Source organism: Aphanomyces astaci, assembly GCF_000520075.1.
Source record: "Aphanomyces astaci strain APO3 unplaced genomic scaffold supercont1.40, whole genome shotgun sequence".
Classification (NCBI taxonomy): Eukaryota; Oomycota; class Saprolegniomycetes; order Saprolegniales; family Verrucalvaceae; genus Aphanomyces; species Aphanomyces astaci.
The window spans coordinates 298,708-314,075 of NW_009798303.1; the positions used below are offsets into that span (position 1 = coordinate 298,708).

The 15,368-nt window shown below is 49.5% G+C and overlaps 5 protein-coding genes across 6 annotated transcripts; 4 read left to right on the forward strand and 1 right to left on the reverse strand.

Moving 5' to 3' along the window:
- Positions 1-211: 211 nt before the first annotated feature.
- H257_12380 (hypothetical protein) lies at positions 212-1,168 on the forward strand (the record flags this gene model as incomplete). The annotated part of the gene is made up of 3 exons (XM_009839556.1): positions 212-415; positions 467-580; positions 623-1,168. The coding sequence occupies 3 exons, from the start codon at positions 212-214 to the stop codon at positions 1,166-1,168; spliced, it is 864 nt and encodes a 287-aa protein (XP_009837858.1).
- Positions 1,169-1,196: 28 nt separating this feature from the next.
- H257_12381 (hypothetical protein) lies at positions 1,197-2,460 on the reverse strand (the record flags this gene model as incomplete). The annotated part of the gene is made up of 3 exons (XM_009839557.1): positions 1,197-1,684; positions 1,733-2,075; positions 2,122-2,460. The coding sequence occupies 3 exons, from the start codon at positions 2,458-2,460 to the stop codon at positions 1,197-1,199; spliced, it is 1,170 nt and encodes a 389-aa protein (XP_009837859.1).
- A 1,614-nt stretch (positions 2,461-4,074) lies between these two features.
- Positions 4,075-8,394, forward strand: H257_12382 (hypothetical protein). The gene is made up of 11 exons (XM_009839558.1): positions 4,075-4,302; positions 4,370-4,607; positions 4,670-4,786; positions 4,849-4,928; positions 5,453-5,615; positions 5,719-5,809; positions 6,470-6,668; positions 6,736-6,957; positions 7,630-7,762; positions 7,819-8,054; positions 8,212-8,394. The coding sequence occupies exons 1-11, from the start codon at positions 4,105-4,107 to the stop codon at positions 8,347-8,349; spliced, it is 1,815 nt and encodes a 604-aa protein (XP_009837860.1). The 5' UTR covers positions 4,075-4,104; the 3' UTR covers positions 8,350-8,394.
- Positions 8,395-9,106: 712 nt separating this feature from the next.
- H257_12383 lies at positions 9,107-10,839 on the forward strand. Of its 2 annotated transcripts, XM_009839560.1 has the most exons (7): positions 9,107-9,507; positions 9,565-9,720; positions 9,783-9,845; positions 9,921-10,046; positions 10,133-10,420; positions 10,478-10,681; positions 10,732-10,839. In XM_009839560.1, the coding sequence occupies exons 1-6, from the start codon at positions 9,130-9,132 to the stop codon at positions 10,634-10,636; spliced, it is 1,170 nt and encodes a 389-aa protein (XP_009837862.1). In that variant the 5' UTR covers positions 9,107-9,129; the 3' UTR covers positions 10,637-10,681; positions 10,732-10,839. The 2 variants fall into 2 exon arrangements, with proteins under 2 accessions (XP_009837862.1, XP_009837861.1); XM_009839559.1 differs by having other exon boundaries at positions 10,478-10,839.
- Positions 10,840-11,582: 743 nt separating this feature from the next.
- H257_12384 (serine/threonine protein kinase) lies at positions 11,583-14,903 on the forward strand. Its single transcript, XM_009839561.1, has one exon. It carries the CDS (start codon positions 11,593-11,595, stop codon positions 14,818-14,820), a length of 3,228 nt encoding a protein of 1,075 aa, XP_009837863.1. The 5' UTR covers positions 11,583-11,592; the 3' UTR covers positions 14,821-14,903.
- The last annotated feature ends 465 nt before the right edge of the window (positions 14,904-15,368 follow it).

Sequence of the window (15,368 nt, forward strand, 5' to 3'; positions counted from 1 at the left end):
CGGATTGAGTTTTTTTCGAAATGCCACAACAGGTTTTTTCCATTTCGTTCAGAGTTGCAGTCCATTTTTTCCAGACAGGACACAAAATTGTAGAGCCTCTACAATTTAATTCACATATCTCGAGTTCATACTAAATCCAAGTGAGCATAAAAACTGTAGAAATAAGTACAATTGAACGAAAATGAACACCACAAAGAGAAAGCTGCGAAATATGGCAAGCGTGGACGGAACTCGGGCGTCGTGGACGGCTGAGCGAGATGAGTTTCTCGTCGCTGCGCTGCAGGCTCAGGTCCTCAAGGGCAAGCGCTCAGATTCTGGCTTCAAGAAGGAAGCCTGGGCAGAAGTCACGTCAGCATTCAACCTGCGATTTGTAACGATGTACCACACGTCCAAGATCAAGTCGCGCTTGGACTGTGTACGTTGTGAAGTCACGCCACATCATAACAACTCACTCTTTAGTATATAGCTGAAACGAGATTACAAAGACGTCAAGTATCTACGCGACAACTCCGGGTTTGGTTGGAACAGCGAGCTTCAACTTCCCACCGCGCCGGATGATGTTTGGGCGTCTATCATCAAGGTAGCCATCCTGATGATACACGTACAATCCAACTTATCACAGGCGAACCCGAACTGCAAACGATTTCGCTCTGCACCGTTCCCTCTGTTCGAGACACTTGCGATGCTCTTGGAAGGATCGTATGCCGACGGCCGTTTCGCGTTCATGCCGCCAGGTGTGCTCGAGCCCGACATGGATGTTACCGTCGAAGCAACAGGAACAACACTTCCAATACCCCAAAGCGTGTTTGCACCACCCAGCGAGCTTGTTCAAGACGATGAAGACTCGGACGCCAGCTCCAATGACCCGACACCTCCACCAAAGAAACAAAAACAGATGCGGAAGCGTGACAAGCGCAGCGCTGGTGCCGTTATCGGCGATGCGATTGCGAAGCTCGTCGAAGTTGAAGCTTCGAAGGTGACAAGTCAACCCGATCCACACGCACGAGTCACTCAGGCAATCGATTGCCTGATTGAGAACTACGGATACATGGACGGCTTGCAAATTGCAGCCTTGGCGGACTTGATGGGCGAAGGCTTCAACGCGACGATATTTATGGCATTGCGCGGTGATGCTCGGGATGCATGGGTGCACAAGAACTCCATTTAAAATTATAATGAAAGAAGCATTTTCATTATTATTGTCTAGCTTGCAAAGTGCTGGTATATTGCTGCCACATGGCATTCGCAATAGAATCCCTCAAGACACTAGCTTCGGCCGTACAGTCATCAGACGGCGGTACAGATCGGCGTGGTCGTCGACTTCTACTGCGTGTCATGCGCTGCTGATACTTCTTGTCTCGCTTTCGCTTGGCTTCGTCGGCTTTTTGGAGGAAGTGAGAGTCACTCTCCACCTCCATGATGATATTATGCATCGCGCACAACGCATACACCAAGTTGACTTGTGTAGCAAAGGGGTATTCCGATGGATACTCAAGAACCTTGAATCGCTTTTTCAAGACCCCGAAAATGCGTTCAATGCAATTTCGTTGCTGTGCGTGACGAAGGTTGTAAAGCTCTTTGGCGTTTTGAGGACGCTGATTCCCGTTCGCCCACTCCCGGAGATGATAGCGAACGCCACGGTAGGGTGTTAACAAATTTTTGCGCAGTCCGTACCAAGCATCGCCTACATATAACGTGTTGTAAAGTGCATACCATGCAGATATCGTATTACCAAGATACATCTTCCCATCCGGGATGGAGAATCCCTTTGTCATGAGAGCATCGTTCAGGACACGAGCATCCGACGCAGACCCTTCCCAACCCGCCAAAACGTACACGAAGCGAAGGTCAAACGTGCATGCCGCAAGTACGTTTTGGCTCATGAATCCTTTGCGATTACGAAACGCCATTCGGGCACTTGGAGGAGGCGTTGCACGGACGTGCGTTCCATCCAATGCGCCGATGCAATACTCGAAAAACGGAAACATCTTGGGATTGGAGTGGATTTCGTAAGGTATGTCCTTGCTGGGAAGTGTCACGACTACAGCATATAGCCGCAGTAGCGCATCCAGCACCTATCACTACAGTAATGAAGGGGTTCGTGTAGTCTGAGTCAACCACCTCATTGATCGATTGCGTGATAGTCCAACCGCTGCGCTGGAATCGTTCCTGCGCCCCACGATTCGAGTTTGCTTGTCCCACCACGTAGAGGAAAGTTGCAAGCTTCTCTCTCGCAGAGACAAAGCGGCTTGACTTCAATGAGTACTTCGTTTGAAGCATTTTCAGGAGCATCATGAAGGTACTTGGCAACATGCGGAGCTGGTTGCGGAAGCGCCGAGGATTGCCGAGGAGAAGTTCCGAGATCCATTCATCTCCCTTCAGAGCGGAAGTATGACATGCCTCCTTGATAACGTAGTTGGCAGCCCACCAGGCGGCACAGCCTGCAAGGATTGTTTGCATCCTCATGGCGATCGAGTTGCGCGCGAAATGAGTTGTGGATAGAGTTGCAGTTACAAAAAAGAACCCTCCACCTCTTTTTTTGAAATTGGAATTTGTTTGGCAAAATGAAATAACATATATATATGTTCAAATCTTGCCAGACGCACCACATCAAGTTGTCAAAATGGCAACTGGTCTAAAAATGGAGTTTTGGGGCTCGAAATTTCCATAATACGGCCCAAAATGGCGTTATCCGGAGGTTGCCAGACCGGCTCTTAATAAAAAATCATCCTAAAATTACGGCACTCGCCGTGATTTTACGGATGCAAGATGAAGTATTTTTACAGTTCGCGTTGAATTATAACTATTCGTGATGCTTTGATTGGCTAAGAATTGGTGGACGTGCACGGTTTTATCTTATTCAACTTGTTTGCCCGTACTAGTATTATAGTAAAAATTGCATCATATTGAATCACGAATCGACGTTATTATTGGCCAATTCAAGTTTGAGGGCTTTTGATTGGCTATTTCAGAAAGGACACGTGTACTCAGCCAATTAGAACCTCCAGCGTGCTTCAACGTTGATTTGAAAACCATGCGAGTTTTGGAAGTTCATAGCGAATTCACATAGTACTGTAGTAGTATTGCTAGCAGCCATCATGATAAAAAACTGATGCGTGCCAATATCATAACTTAGCAGCAGTCAGTCAATACGTACTGTAGTGTCCTTTCAGCCACAAGTTGGACTTGTTTGCTGGTCTGCCAAATCCACCGATCGATCTCATAATTTTTACAGTGTACTTACTACTGTATGTTGAATTTTTGTATTGAATGGCAAGCATTTTTGTAATAGTTCATTACAGTACAGTCATCGAATTACACGTGTAATTCGATGTTGAAGATTGCTTGTTAAGTTTTTGATTGGCTACTTGAATCGTGTTCTGTAGTTTGGTTGGTTGAGCGATCCGATTTGAAGCTTACTCCAAAAGGCAGTTCTGCTAGATAAAGAAATCTCGTCTATCCTAGAGGGTTAACCCGCTCGGATGGCAAATGAATTCTGTAACATATACGTATACTACTACCGGTAGTCGGCTTCTACAGTACCTTACTCTTAGTGTACACTAACTGGTACAGTATATATGTACCCCACTACAAATGTCGTGCTTCAAGTCGAGCCCAAACAGCGTGTGTGCGAACCGGTTCCGACATTGGACTGGATTCATAAATATATCTCGACGAGGTTGATCACAGTACTACATGTACCTACATAGGTCATTGCAAAACACGACACCACCCTCCCATTGAACGAGGCTGTTGCTGTGCGCATCTGCATTCATAATCACGCGTAACCATCATCCAACCACACTGCATGAACCTCTGTCGTCGTCTACACATCTGTCCAAAGATGTGCCTCGCGCCCTGGCAACCTAACATATATTGGGGTAAATGCTGCTTTCAACTAGGTATTGCCTTCAAAATGCACTTGCAATCTACTTAATTCGGACAAAAGACCTATTTTCAAGTGGCTTTAACGTGCAAATCCGAGTTTTAATTTGCAAGCCCCGGTCATCTAACGGTGCCGACCGCCGATTGGTTGGATTCGGTCGCTTCACATTCAGGGACATCCCCCTTTCCGCCATTTCGTGATTTTCCACCGACACCATCATGTTGCGTGCGGCGGTGATCAAGCGAGCGTTCATGCCACGGTTTGCTCGGCATCATGCGTCGTCGTCCTCGGAGTTCGCAGACCTCACGACGAACCTCACATACGTCAACGACGAAGAAGAAGCGTATACGCGTGCGTCGACCAATATGAAGAAGTTCCTGCCGCCCTTGCGGACGGGCAAGAAAGGCATTGATCTCGTATGCTTCCATGAACAATCGGCACGATCGGGATAGGTCGTAACGTGTATCGTTGTTGTTGTGGTAGATTCACGACCCACTGTTCAACAAAGGCACGGGATACAAGCACGCCGAACGGGATCGGTTAGGTCTCCGCGGCCTCGTCCCGCCTCGCCGCCTCAACATGAAGTTACAGCTGGAAAAACTATACTCGTTGTACCAAGAAGAGGAAAACCCCCTCCGCAAGAACATATTCTTGTCGGAGCTGCAGAACCGCAACGAAACGCTCTTCTTTCGCCTCCTCATCGACTATATTGAGGAAATGGGTACGTCCACATCCCGTCGCGCGCGCATTTGCATTCCCCCGACCTGATCCGGTATGTTGTAGCTCCCGTCGTGTACACCCCCACCGTGGGCCTTGTGTGTCAAAAATTCGGCAGCATCTTTCGCCGATCCCGCGGCATGTACTTTAGCGCCGAAGACAAGTCCCAATTTGGTTCCATGGGTACCCCATTATCATACACATCTCTCTCTCTCTACAAAGACACCTCATCAGTGCTTTCCTAGTGTACAACTGGCCCTGCGACGACGTGCAAGTGATTGTCGTCACGGATGGCAGTCGCATTTTGGGTCTTGGCGATTTGGGCGTACGTCGTTGTTGCCTGTATTTGTCCTAGCTTTGTAACGTTGCTTATTTCGATATCCTTCTTGTCGATTGAGCCAAAATTTGGCCTTTTCGTCCATCGATCGACTATTTTTTGTACTGATACCCATCACACTAATTTATGTCACACACTATTTAATTGTTGATTGGTGGAACTGATGATTTCCTGCAATCTCATGGCGCGTCCATCGATCGATTTTTTGTACTGAAACCCATCACACTAATTTATGTCACACACTATTTAATTGTTGATTCGTGGAACTGATGACTTCCTGCAATCTCATTGGCTAAATACTTCTGCCCATTTGATTGTGTCCACGGCACGTCGCTCCAAGTTGACAAGAATCATTTGCCTTGGGGAGTTGCCTGGGGAGTTTGACCTCCGGACGTGAGTGCGACTCTATCAGCGACGAAAGATCGATTGATGTTTTGATGTTGGATTTGACAGTCCAGTTGTATGTAATAATTTCAAGGGAATGAATCGCGTCGTCGATGGTCATGACATAGGTGAATGGCATGGGCATCCCCATCGGCAAACTGGCGCTGTACACGGCGGCCGGCGGCATCGACCCTCGCAAAGTGCTCCCAGTGGTGCTCGACTTGGGCACCAACAACGAAACGTACCTCAAGGATCCGTACTACCTCGGCATGCAGCACCGCCGTCTCGAAGGTAACGAATGTAGCCGAGAACAAGCACATTGTGGTGGTCCCACAGTTGTACTTTTATTCCCACTATACCAAGTGGATTGCCCATTCATTCGATGCCATTGTAGGCGAAGCATTCTACAGCGTCGTGGACGAGTTTATGCGTGCGGTGCGCCATCGGTGGCCCAAGGCGCTTGTGCAGTTTGAAGACTTTTCCAGGTACAAACCAAGTTGTTTGATACGTGATTGGCGATATTGTCCTTTTACTCAAAATTAACACTTTACGCTGAATCGCCAAAAATCTATCGATCGATTATTCTATTTGTACTGATAACTTTTGTATGTAAAAAGGTGTTCTGTGGTGATTTGTGGTATTACACTAATTGAAGTCACACACTAAATTCGATGTTGAGGATGATTCCTGCAATCTCTGATTGGCTAAAATTTATTTTGCCAATGATTCTTGTGTATATATTTTGGTTCTGTCGGCCGATTCATTCTGCATGTCGCTCCAGTTTAGAATATTATCTCCATATCTATAATGAACCGTCTAACAATCGCGAACCTGCGAAATATAGTATATATCGAAGTGAAAGAGGTATCATTGTGAACGTTCATGTATTTTAGCCAATCATATTGCAACCATTTTACATTGTTGCAACCATCATTCATTATATCCATATGTTTTCTTGATTTATTGGTAATTTCAACAGTATTCTTCAAAAATTGGCACATTTGGGCGAAACGCTCAAATTAGTTTATAAGTGCATTTTGGTTTTAAACGAGGTTGATACACCCGAGAGCCTTTCCAATTCCTAGCGCCAAATCTAGTCGTGTCCTCACTATACCGTACAATAATAATATGATGATGGGTTGTAGTGATCATGCGGCGGACGTGCTACATGCGTATCGGTTGAAGCAACTGTGTTTCAATGACGACATCCAAGGCACGGGCGCGACCGTGTTGGCCGGCGCGCTCTCGGCCTGTCTTCGGGTCAACACGCCGTTGAAAGAGCAGCGCATTCTCGTCCTCGGCGCGGGCAGTGCTGGTCTCGGTGTGTCCACGACGTTGCTCCAAGTACGACATTGCTGGGTCTATTTTTGACATCGATATATATATATATATAGACTCATACAAGGGGTAGGGCATGCTGCAAGAAGGCGCCAAGCTCGACGACGCCCGCAAGCGGTTTTACGTGTTTGACCAATTCGGGCTCCTTGGAGAATCCAGGACAGACCTCACGTCTGGGCAGCAGTTCTTTGCCCGCCCCGACCTCACGGACAAGACATCCTTGCTGGACGTGATCAAGCAAGTAAAACCCACGATGATCCTTGGGCTCAGCGCGGCGCGTGGCGCGTTCACAGAGGTTCGTGTCAAACGCGATTCGCTAGGATATGTGTTATTAGACGACGTTTTTGCGTGAGATGTTTTGTGTACTTGGATCGACTTTGTATTGGCACTCGCACAACAGTGGGCTGCCTATTGTATGTACCTTTGTACTATTTCATAGTGTAGTATTGGTGTGGGTCATAGGGTCGTCGTTCCCCTGTGTATCCATCAGTATTATCTTGAGCGGTGTTTTTGCTTAACACTAGAAGCTTTTGATAATAATATCATTGTATTTAGAACTTACTTTGTATAACTTATTTGAATATCATGATATTGACATATGGATTCCAATCTGTATAAAAATGATTTTTTATTTATTGCCGATTTGATACAAATTTGGGGTGCAATCGAATCGCGCCGACCAAACTGATCCACAATCGATCTGATTGGTTGAATTTCATTGAGAAGGTTTTGATTGGCTAATAATTTTGAGCTCATCTGAGGTAGCCAATCAAATCGATTTAAATTTCAACGAGAAACCACAACACGAAATTTCACTCGAAAGCACAATAATGATCTAATTTGTATTTAATATATATATCCTAAAATCAACACCAACCTGTTTTTTAGAAATCGGTTATCCGGATGTTTCCTATAGTTTGACTAAATTCAACACTTGGATTCATGTGTGTCTTTTAATCGCGCGTAGGAATGCATCCGCGAAATGGCCAAGCACGTGGAGATGCCGATCGTGTTCCCGCTGTCCAACCCGACGTCTGTCGCCGAGTGCACGGCGCAACAAGCGTACGACTGGACCGACGGCCGCGTCGTGTTTGCCAGTGGTAGGACTCCCATGTGGACGATGCATATATCATACTCGTCTTGTGATGGCGGGTAGGGTCTCCGTTTGCACCGGTAACGTACAACGGCCACGAGTACGTGGTGAGCCAGTGCAACAACATGTTTATCTTCCCCGGTGTGGGTCTCGGCGCGGTCGTGTGCGGCGCGACCCGCGTGACGGACCGCATGTTGTACGTGGCCGCGCAAGCATTGGCGACGTGCATGACCCCCGAAGAGATTGCCAAGGGTCAAGTGTTTCCCAGTGTCAAGCAGATCCGAAAAGTGTCGCTCAAGGTACGACTGACCGCATCCTGTGTCGTGGCCATGCAGACACGAACTGCTGTCCATGGATGACGGACGAATGGTTGTGGAGAAGCATCGTGTGGCTATGAAGATGTGGATGGATTGAGTGGATGGGTGGTCTCATCATGGTATGCATTTTGTTTCGTAGGTGGCGACGGCGGTGGTCCAGTGTGCCGTGGACGACGGCCTAGCGTTGAGCCCACCTGTGCTCCGCAAGGGCGCAAATTTGGAGGAGTTCGTCGCGTCCAAGATGTACCTCCCCATCTACCGCGCGCTCGTGGAATAGGGACAACAACGTAATAGAACATTCCATGGACTGCTGCTTGAATGACTTTGTTTTGGATGAAGACATGCCAATCATGCAGCAGATTTGATCGCTGGTGCAATAATACCCTATGGACATACGACCTTTCTTGGATATGTACTACGCACATACATGTCGAGCGTACTGTACATGGGGATGGAGATATGCAGTCGGCATGCGCACCCTTGTAAACGTTCGCCCGACTTCCAACTTGATTTCGATTTGCATGTGTGAAATATCTCCATTTGTTGGGATGCAAGCCAATTCCATCGTCACCCCACCGAGAGGAGTAGCAACGTCCATGAGTATGTACGGGTTGGACGCGCTGTCTTCCAGTGCATGGTTGAGGTTGAAGGTACCAACCACCCCATGCATGCAGGGGGTGGGTGACTCAGCGCCATGCTGGACAGAGAGCATTGGGCGTAAACGTTCGTTGGATGTGTCCATGGAGTCGTGTATGAGTCCACGGCGTCATGGTGGGTTCACGCCCGGTTGGCAACGTGTCACCGCCGCCCATTTGCGCGATCTTCTGATTGAGGTTCAACATGAATGGACCAATCAGCGGGCGGGAATAAGAATACTTTAGCGAATACAGTGGAGTTTTACAATTGCATACAAAGAATAAGTACTAAAAATCATTTCGCCAATATACCTGATTGAAAACGTTACCGAGGGTTGATGCCAACATTTTCTTGTGATGAAGGATACTTCCTCGCAATTGAGGATCACTTTTGGATTTCGTCGGTCGAGCTCAAGCCAGGCATGTTGAACGACGCGGGCACGAAGGTTGCAGTGGCGCTAGCGCTGTCTGCGCTGGTTTACTACGTCGGCTCCAAGAACACGACGAAGCCTGCTGCGTCCTCGTCGAAAGGCCCACGTAAACTGAGTCTCGTGCAAGGGCAAGGCAGTGGATTTGGACCGAAAGACTCGGTCACAGTGCGGGTGCCGGCGACGACGGCCAACATGGGTCCTGGATTTGATTGCATCGGCATGGCCGTGGATATTTGGAACGAGTTGACTGTCGAACGAGCGGATGCGTTCTCGTTGACCAACGAAGGCGAAGGCAGCGACGTGTTGCCGACGGATGAAACAAACTTGATTGTTGTGGGGCTCAAAGCTGCGTTCAACGCTGCGGGACAGGTAGTTTCTATGAGATGCATATGGAGGTGGATCGTTGTATTGACGTATAGCGTGTAGGACTTGCCGCTGCTGCGCATCCATTGCCGCAATCGCATTCCATTTGCGCGCGGGTTGGGCAGCAGTTCTGCCGGTATCGTTGCGGGAATCATTGCCGGTCTTGTGATTGCCGGTCACGAACTCTCTGTACTTGGCAAGGAAGAGCTCTTGCAACTGGTAAAAAACATTCTCTTCTCATCGCCCCCCTGCAATTGAAGCTTACCATTCATCCTGTTCAGGCAGCAAACATCGAAGGACACCCGGACAACGTCGCCCCGTGCATCTACGGTGGCCTTCAACTGGTAAAACCCATCATACGTACTAATCATGACGTTCCTCTCAACGCTTCTGCATGTTGGTGCTTCGTGCATCCTCAGGGCATCTTCACAGACGACCGATGGTACTCGTCCCGCGTGCAATTCCCGTCCACGATGCAATGCGTGTTGTTTATCCCCGAAACCACGGGCCAAACTAGTGTGGCGCGATCGATTTTGCCGAAAAAGGTACTTTGCTTTCCCTTCCATATTGCGAGGAAGCTTCCGCGGACAAGATGCAACGACGACCCCTCAACGCATATCCGTGTCCATAGATTGACCGCGCCGACGCCGTCTTCAACATCGGCCGGTCCGCGATTCTCGTCAACGCGCTGCGGAATGGCAACTACAAGGAGCTCCGCCACGCCACTCAAGACAAACTGCATCAGCCGCAGCGCGGTGCCGAGCAATACCCGCACTTGTTTCCCCTCGTCGATGCCGCGCTGGAAGCCGGCGCGCACGCATGTTTCCTCAGCGGTGCCGGACCCACCGTCCTCGCCATTTGCTCGGGCAAGTCGGGGGATATCTTCACCCAAGTCGCCGCCGAAAGAGATGAAACCAAGGTAAACCGAACGACATAATACTTTATCCTAGTAGTTTTTGACATGTGTTGCGCATAGGTGGCCGACGCGATGCGGGAAGCTGCCGCCTCAGTCGGCGTCCAAGGCTGCGTCTTCATCACGAACCCAGAACATCGCGGAGCCCACATCGTCCGCGTGTCCCCCAAGATCTCGGACCATCTGGTCGCACGCTACGAAGGCGACATCACCGACCTCTAGAGTATACTACTTTTCAACCCTTGTAACCACAGTAACGTTAGTTAGGTACCTGCACCTTCAAAACAGTGTGCTTCGAGTTACTAGTACCATGGTAGGTGACGTTATGGAGCAGACCCACGGATCGAGTATGTACTATAACAAGGTTTCCTTGAATAAAAGCTACTGTAGTTAGTTACCTAGTAGTATTAATAATTAATAATAGGTTATACATACCAGTACTACAGTACTAATATTAATAATAACGTTAGGAAGTGTGAATGAAATTATCGCGATATGACTTGAAGTATATATTGGCATACAAATGCGTAGATTTGTTTTGTTGATTTGGGTCGTGGCTTTGATTGGCTGTTATGTTGACGAATGAACATGTGCAATTTAATTGGCTAATATGTTGACGAATCATCCACATGTATTTATTAATACTTCGAAGTACTATTTTAATAGACTTTGGAGTCAAAAGAACTAACTTACTGTATTTAAATACAGTAATTAAATGAATTATTCATACTATTAATAGTACTTTGGAGTCAAATGAACTGCTTTTTCATTATTTACTCAAAGCGTCACGAATTTACCATGGGAATGTATACTACAGTAATTAATCCCCATTTCAGTGCTAGCTGCCACAACGATACCAACGTCATCACCAAGCATAGATACCTCTCGCCCACTTGCTTGGAATACGCTTGAGAGTTCGATATAGTAACGTGAAGTTCTGTGCCACATGAACATTTCTAGATCGTGCGGTAATGCAGATGTCTGGAGTGCTGATCCTTTGGTTATACGTACCTATAAAACGCACTTTGCATCAATAGAATGCATAAATTCTTATTGGTGTGAGCCATTGGACCAATGAAATCACACAGACTACTGTATCCGGTAACACAGTACTCGTATAGATTATTATCCGGATAATAGATCATGAATTTTCATGTCATCTGCCTCACCGCACTCACATGGCGACCACCAGCCTCGTGACGCTGGGTAGGCAATTCGCGCCATCACCACCGTCGCGCCGCCGATCGATCGTGCGCTGGTGTCTTGGCGACCGCCACTCACATCTGCGCACGCTTCTTTTCTTCCTCTGCAATTACCCGTGGACCATCGTGGCCGATCTCGCTGCGATCGTCCTCGTCGTGCTGAGTGTCCCCTTCGCAATCTTCGTCAGCCTGCAAGCCCGACCTCCACACAAGTACACCGAACCTGCTCTCCAACGATGCATGGGTCGATGTCTAGACGTGGCCTCGCGGAGTCTGTCGGTGTATTGGCGCGTTGAACTCAGCCTGCTTGCGCTCGTCGATCCGACTGTCTCCGGTGACCCTCCGTCAAGGCTTGAACCTGGCAACACCTCCATAGAGACGATTCAGTACGTTTCCATGTACATCCTGGCGTGGAAAACTCTCGTCGTGTTGCCGGCCACGACAGCGCCGCTATGGATCTGGTGGCTAGGCGTGCAGTCCCTGCTCGTTTCTGGCACTTCGTTGACGGTGGATGTGCTGGTGTACTGGACGTTGTACATCGTCGCAGGCCTCATGGTCGGCTCCGTGCTCTGCGCCATCGTCGTCAAGGTGAGCCTCTACTTTCTCCGCGCCACCTTCGACGTCCACTGCGCCACCTCCTCCGCCGCATCTCTCGACAGCGAAGACTCGCATTTGCTGCATCATCATCATGATGGTCCTGCCAAGACAACATATGAATCGCTTTGTGACCTCAAGAGCCCCCTTCTGACCCGCGAGACTGCCGCATCCCATCAAACCACCACCGATACTATGACTGTTGAGATTTGTATCAACGAGGAAAACTCCCCACTTGATCGCACAGCGACCCCCATTGCCGCTGTGGTGTCGAGTGGGGAAAATTCCCCTCCGCTGCCCCCACTCCCCTCAACTACTACTTCCATCCCCACGATCCCACTTTCCCTACATGTGATCGGAATCCCCACGGTCGACACCACAACCAATCACGATGATGACACTGCCGCCATTCCCAAAATGGATCACTTCCAACCATCCATATCCGTTGCGCCGTCATCTCAACCTCCGCACGACTTCTCATCGTCCCCGCCGGCCCCTCTGCCGTCCTCATCGGGCAACGCCGAAGCATCCAGCGCTGCCCTCGCCACCCTCGAGACCGACTTGGCCACCGTAGAAGCATCCATTTTAGAGTACACCAAGATGCTCGCTCAAGGCCCAAACAATAAACTCCGCCGTCGCTTGGAAAAGGAGCGCAAAGGATTCGAAGATCGCCGTGAAAAATATCGAAACGACATTGCCTCCCTACACCTACACCACCACCGCCAACCACCACAAGAGCAAAGTGCAATGTCAATTCCCATGTCATCGTCGAGCCACCACCTTGCTGTATTATTACCGACCCCCTATGCCCCGTACAACGAAGTCGATCCCCCTGACAACGCCACCTTGTCCAACAGTTACTTGCCGCCCACCCACAGCTTCCAGCCCGAATTCAACTCGCCCGTGTTCCGAGGCACATCGGGGGCGGCCGCCGCCGCGTGGGGCTCACCAGTCGCGTACAGTCAAGCGTTTCTAGCTTCCCCGTCGTCGCTGTCCCCCACGGCAGCTGCCTACGACCGCCTCTCCCCTCCCACTGCCCCCTCCCCCTTCATCCCCCCCCTCTCGCCATTATCATTATCATCATCGTCGTATGTACCGCCACCGCCAGCAACTTTCTACCCGGGGGGGGTTCCCCCAGTCTTTCGATCGTTGGCCCCTCCTACCTCCCAATCCACTCGCTCTTCCGACAACTTTGTCGTCCGGGATGGTGGTCGTGGTGATGGTCGTGGTAATCTGTCGTTTCATCCTACGTTTGCATTCGTTGCCCCCAATCCAGAGGACGAACCCGTGCATTTGGTGGCGTATGCGCCCCCGTGTGTCGTGCCCGCGTCCGAGTTTTCCTTTGCCGTGTGGGCGTTTCTGGCCACCCAGCGCGACGACATGCACGACGAAGCGTCACAGCACGACCCCGCGGCGTCGCAGCTGTCCCGTGACGTGCTGTTCCCCCTGCGACGGGGGGCGCGGGCCCACGTGTCCCTCGAGGTCCCCGCGGGGTTCTCTGTCACAGATGGCGCCACCACACAGGCGCTGACGTGGTCTGGCTCGCCCACCGCCGCGCACTTTGCCGTCGTCGCGTCCGCCACCGTCGCCGCCGGCCAAGTCGTGTTTAAAGCCACAGTTGTGTTTGGCACAAATGTGTTGCACTTGCGTGCGTTTGTGTTTGTGTCTGGCAACCACCAACCACAGCCACCTACAACGAGACAAGGCCGTACCAACGATGATATGCTCATGATGCCATTGCAAGCCGAGCTGGAACTACTCGACGAAACGTTTGACGAGATTCCGTTTGCATCGCTACAACTCAAGGAACTAGTCGGCCGCGGGTACTTTGGCGATGCGTACCGCGCCGACTACAACGGCCGCGACGTGGTCGTCAAGACCATTCGCTCCAGTGACCTCGGCACTTCGACCGACCAAATCGTCGACGAGTTTCGCCATGAGGCCGCAGTGCTCAACATGTTTGGCCATCATCCCAACATCGTGCCGTTTGTCGGCGCATCCACCGACCTTTCCAAGCCGCTGACGCTCGTGACCGAGTTCGTTCCCGGCGGCAACCTCGAAGATGGCCGCGCCGCGCTCACTTGCCGGGAAAAGATGCAAATGCTCGTGGATGCCGCCGCGGGCTTTCTCAACATCCACGATGGCGGGTTCATTCACCGCGATATTGCCGCGCGCAACTGTTTGGTGGACGTGCATCGCCGCGTCAAAGTGTGCGACTTCGGCATGTGCCGCCGGGTCAACCGCGCCGTCGGCGGGTCGTTCATTCGAGACGGCGTCGGCCCGCTCAAGTACATGGCGCCCGAGTCGCTCCAGCCGCCGTACGCGTTTTCCACTAAGTCGGACGCGTACTCGTTTGGGGTGTTGATGTGGGAAACCCTTGCAGAGCAACGGCCGTTCCAACACCTCTCGGCCCACGAGGCCGCCGTGCGGGTGCTGGAAGGCGGGAGGCTCGACGTGAATGCAACCAACACGCACATGATTCCACCAGCATGCGCGGCGCTCATGGCCGCATGCTTCCAAGAAGACCCAGCCAAGCGCCCGTCCATGCATGCGATTCTTGTGGCGCTGATCCAAGCCCAAGCGACCATGATGACTCTGACTGGGTATTGACAGTGTCCAACCATCGATAGAATGGAAGTAGATGTACGAACGAAAATATAATAAAAAAATTCTAATTTTAATATTAAATGCAATTTTTGGTAAAAAATAATATACGTTATATAAAAAAGAAATAAAAAGAAAAGAGCAAATCGAAGTAGTGGTATTGGTAAACACGTTACACTATTCTAAATGTAATATTAAAAGCAATTTTTGGTAAAAAAATACTAGTAATAAGTTATTCTAAATGTAATATTAAAAGCAATTTTTGGTAAAAAAATACTAGTAATAAGTTATTATATATTAAAAATAAGAGCAATTGAAGTAACGTTAGTAGAATTGGTAAACACGTTAGAGCATCTCCAACGGCGTTTTTATTTCTATTTCAATTCGAAGTTACGGATGTAGAATAGAAACTCTTGCTCTATCCGGAGGGTTTGTTGCTATTTTACGCGAAAATAGAAATTCTGCGAGACGAAATTTCTAAAAAGTCCGGATAGTGCCAAAATAGCAACTGTAAAAACGAATTTTGACTTTAACCTATGCTTTAGCAATAGGTT

Bases quoted from the DNA above. Each gene is read 5' to 3' on its own strand.
- H257_12382 (XM_009839558.1), top strand. From the start codon at position 4,105: ATGTTGCGTGCGGCGGTGATCAAGCGAGCGTTCATGCCACGGTTTGCT. The intron at 4,787-4,848 runs GTACCCCATTAT...GTGCTTTCCTAG, and splicing joins GTCCCAATTTGGTTCCATGG to TGTACAACTGGCCCTGCGAC. The intron at 6,958-7,629 runs GTTCGTGTCAAA...AATCGCGCGTAG, and splicing joins CGCGTGGCGCGTTCACAGAG to GAATGCATCCGCGAAATGGC.
- H257_12383 (XM_009839559.1), top strand. From the start codon at position 9,130: ATGTTGAACGACGCGGGCACGAAGGTTGCAGTGGCGCTAGCGCTGTCT. The intron at 9,721-9,782 runs GTAAAAAACATT...CATCCTGTTCAG, and splicing joins AGGAAGAGCTCTTGCAACTG to GCAGCAAACATCGAAGGACA. The intron at 10,421-10,477 runs GTAAACCGAACG...TGTTGCGCATAG, and splicing joins CCGAAAGAGATGAAACCAAG to GTGGCCGACGCGATGCGGGA.
- H257_12384 (XM_009839561.1), top strand. From the start codon at position 11,593: ATGGCGACCACCAGCCTCGTGACGCTGGGTAGGCAATTCGCGCCATCA.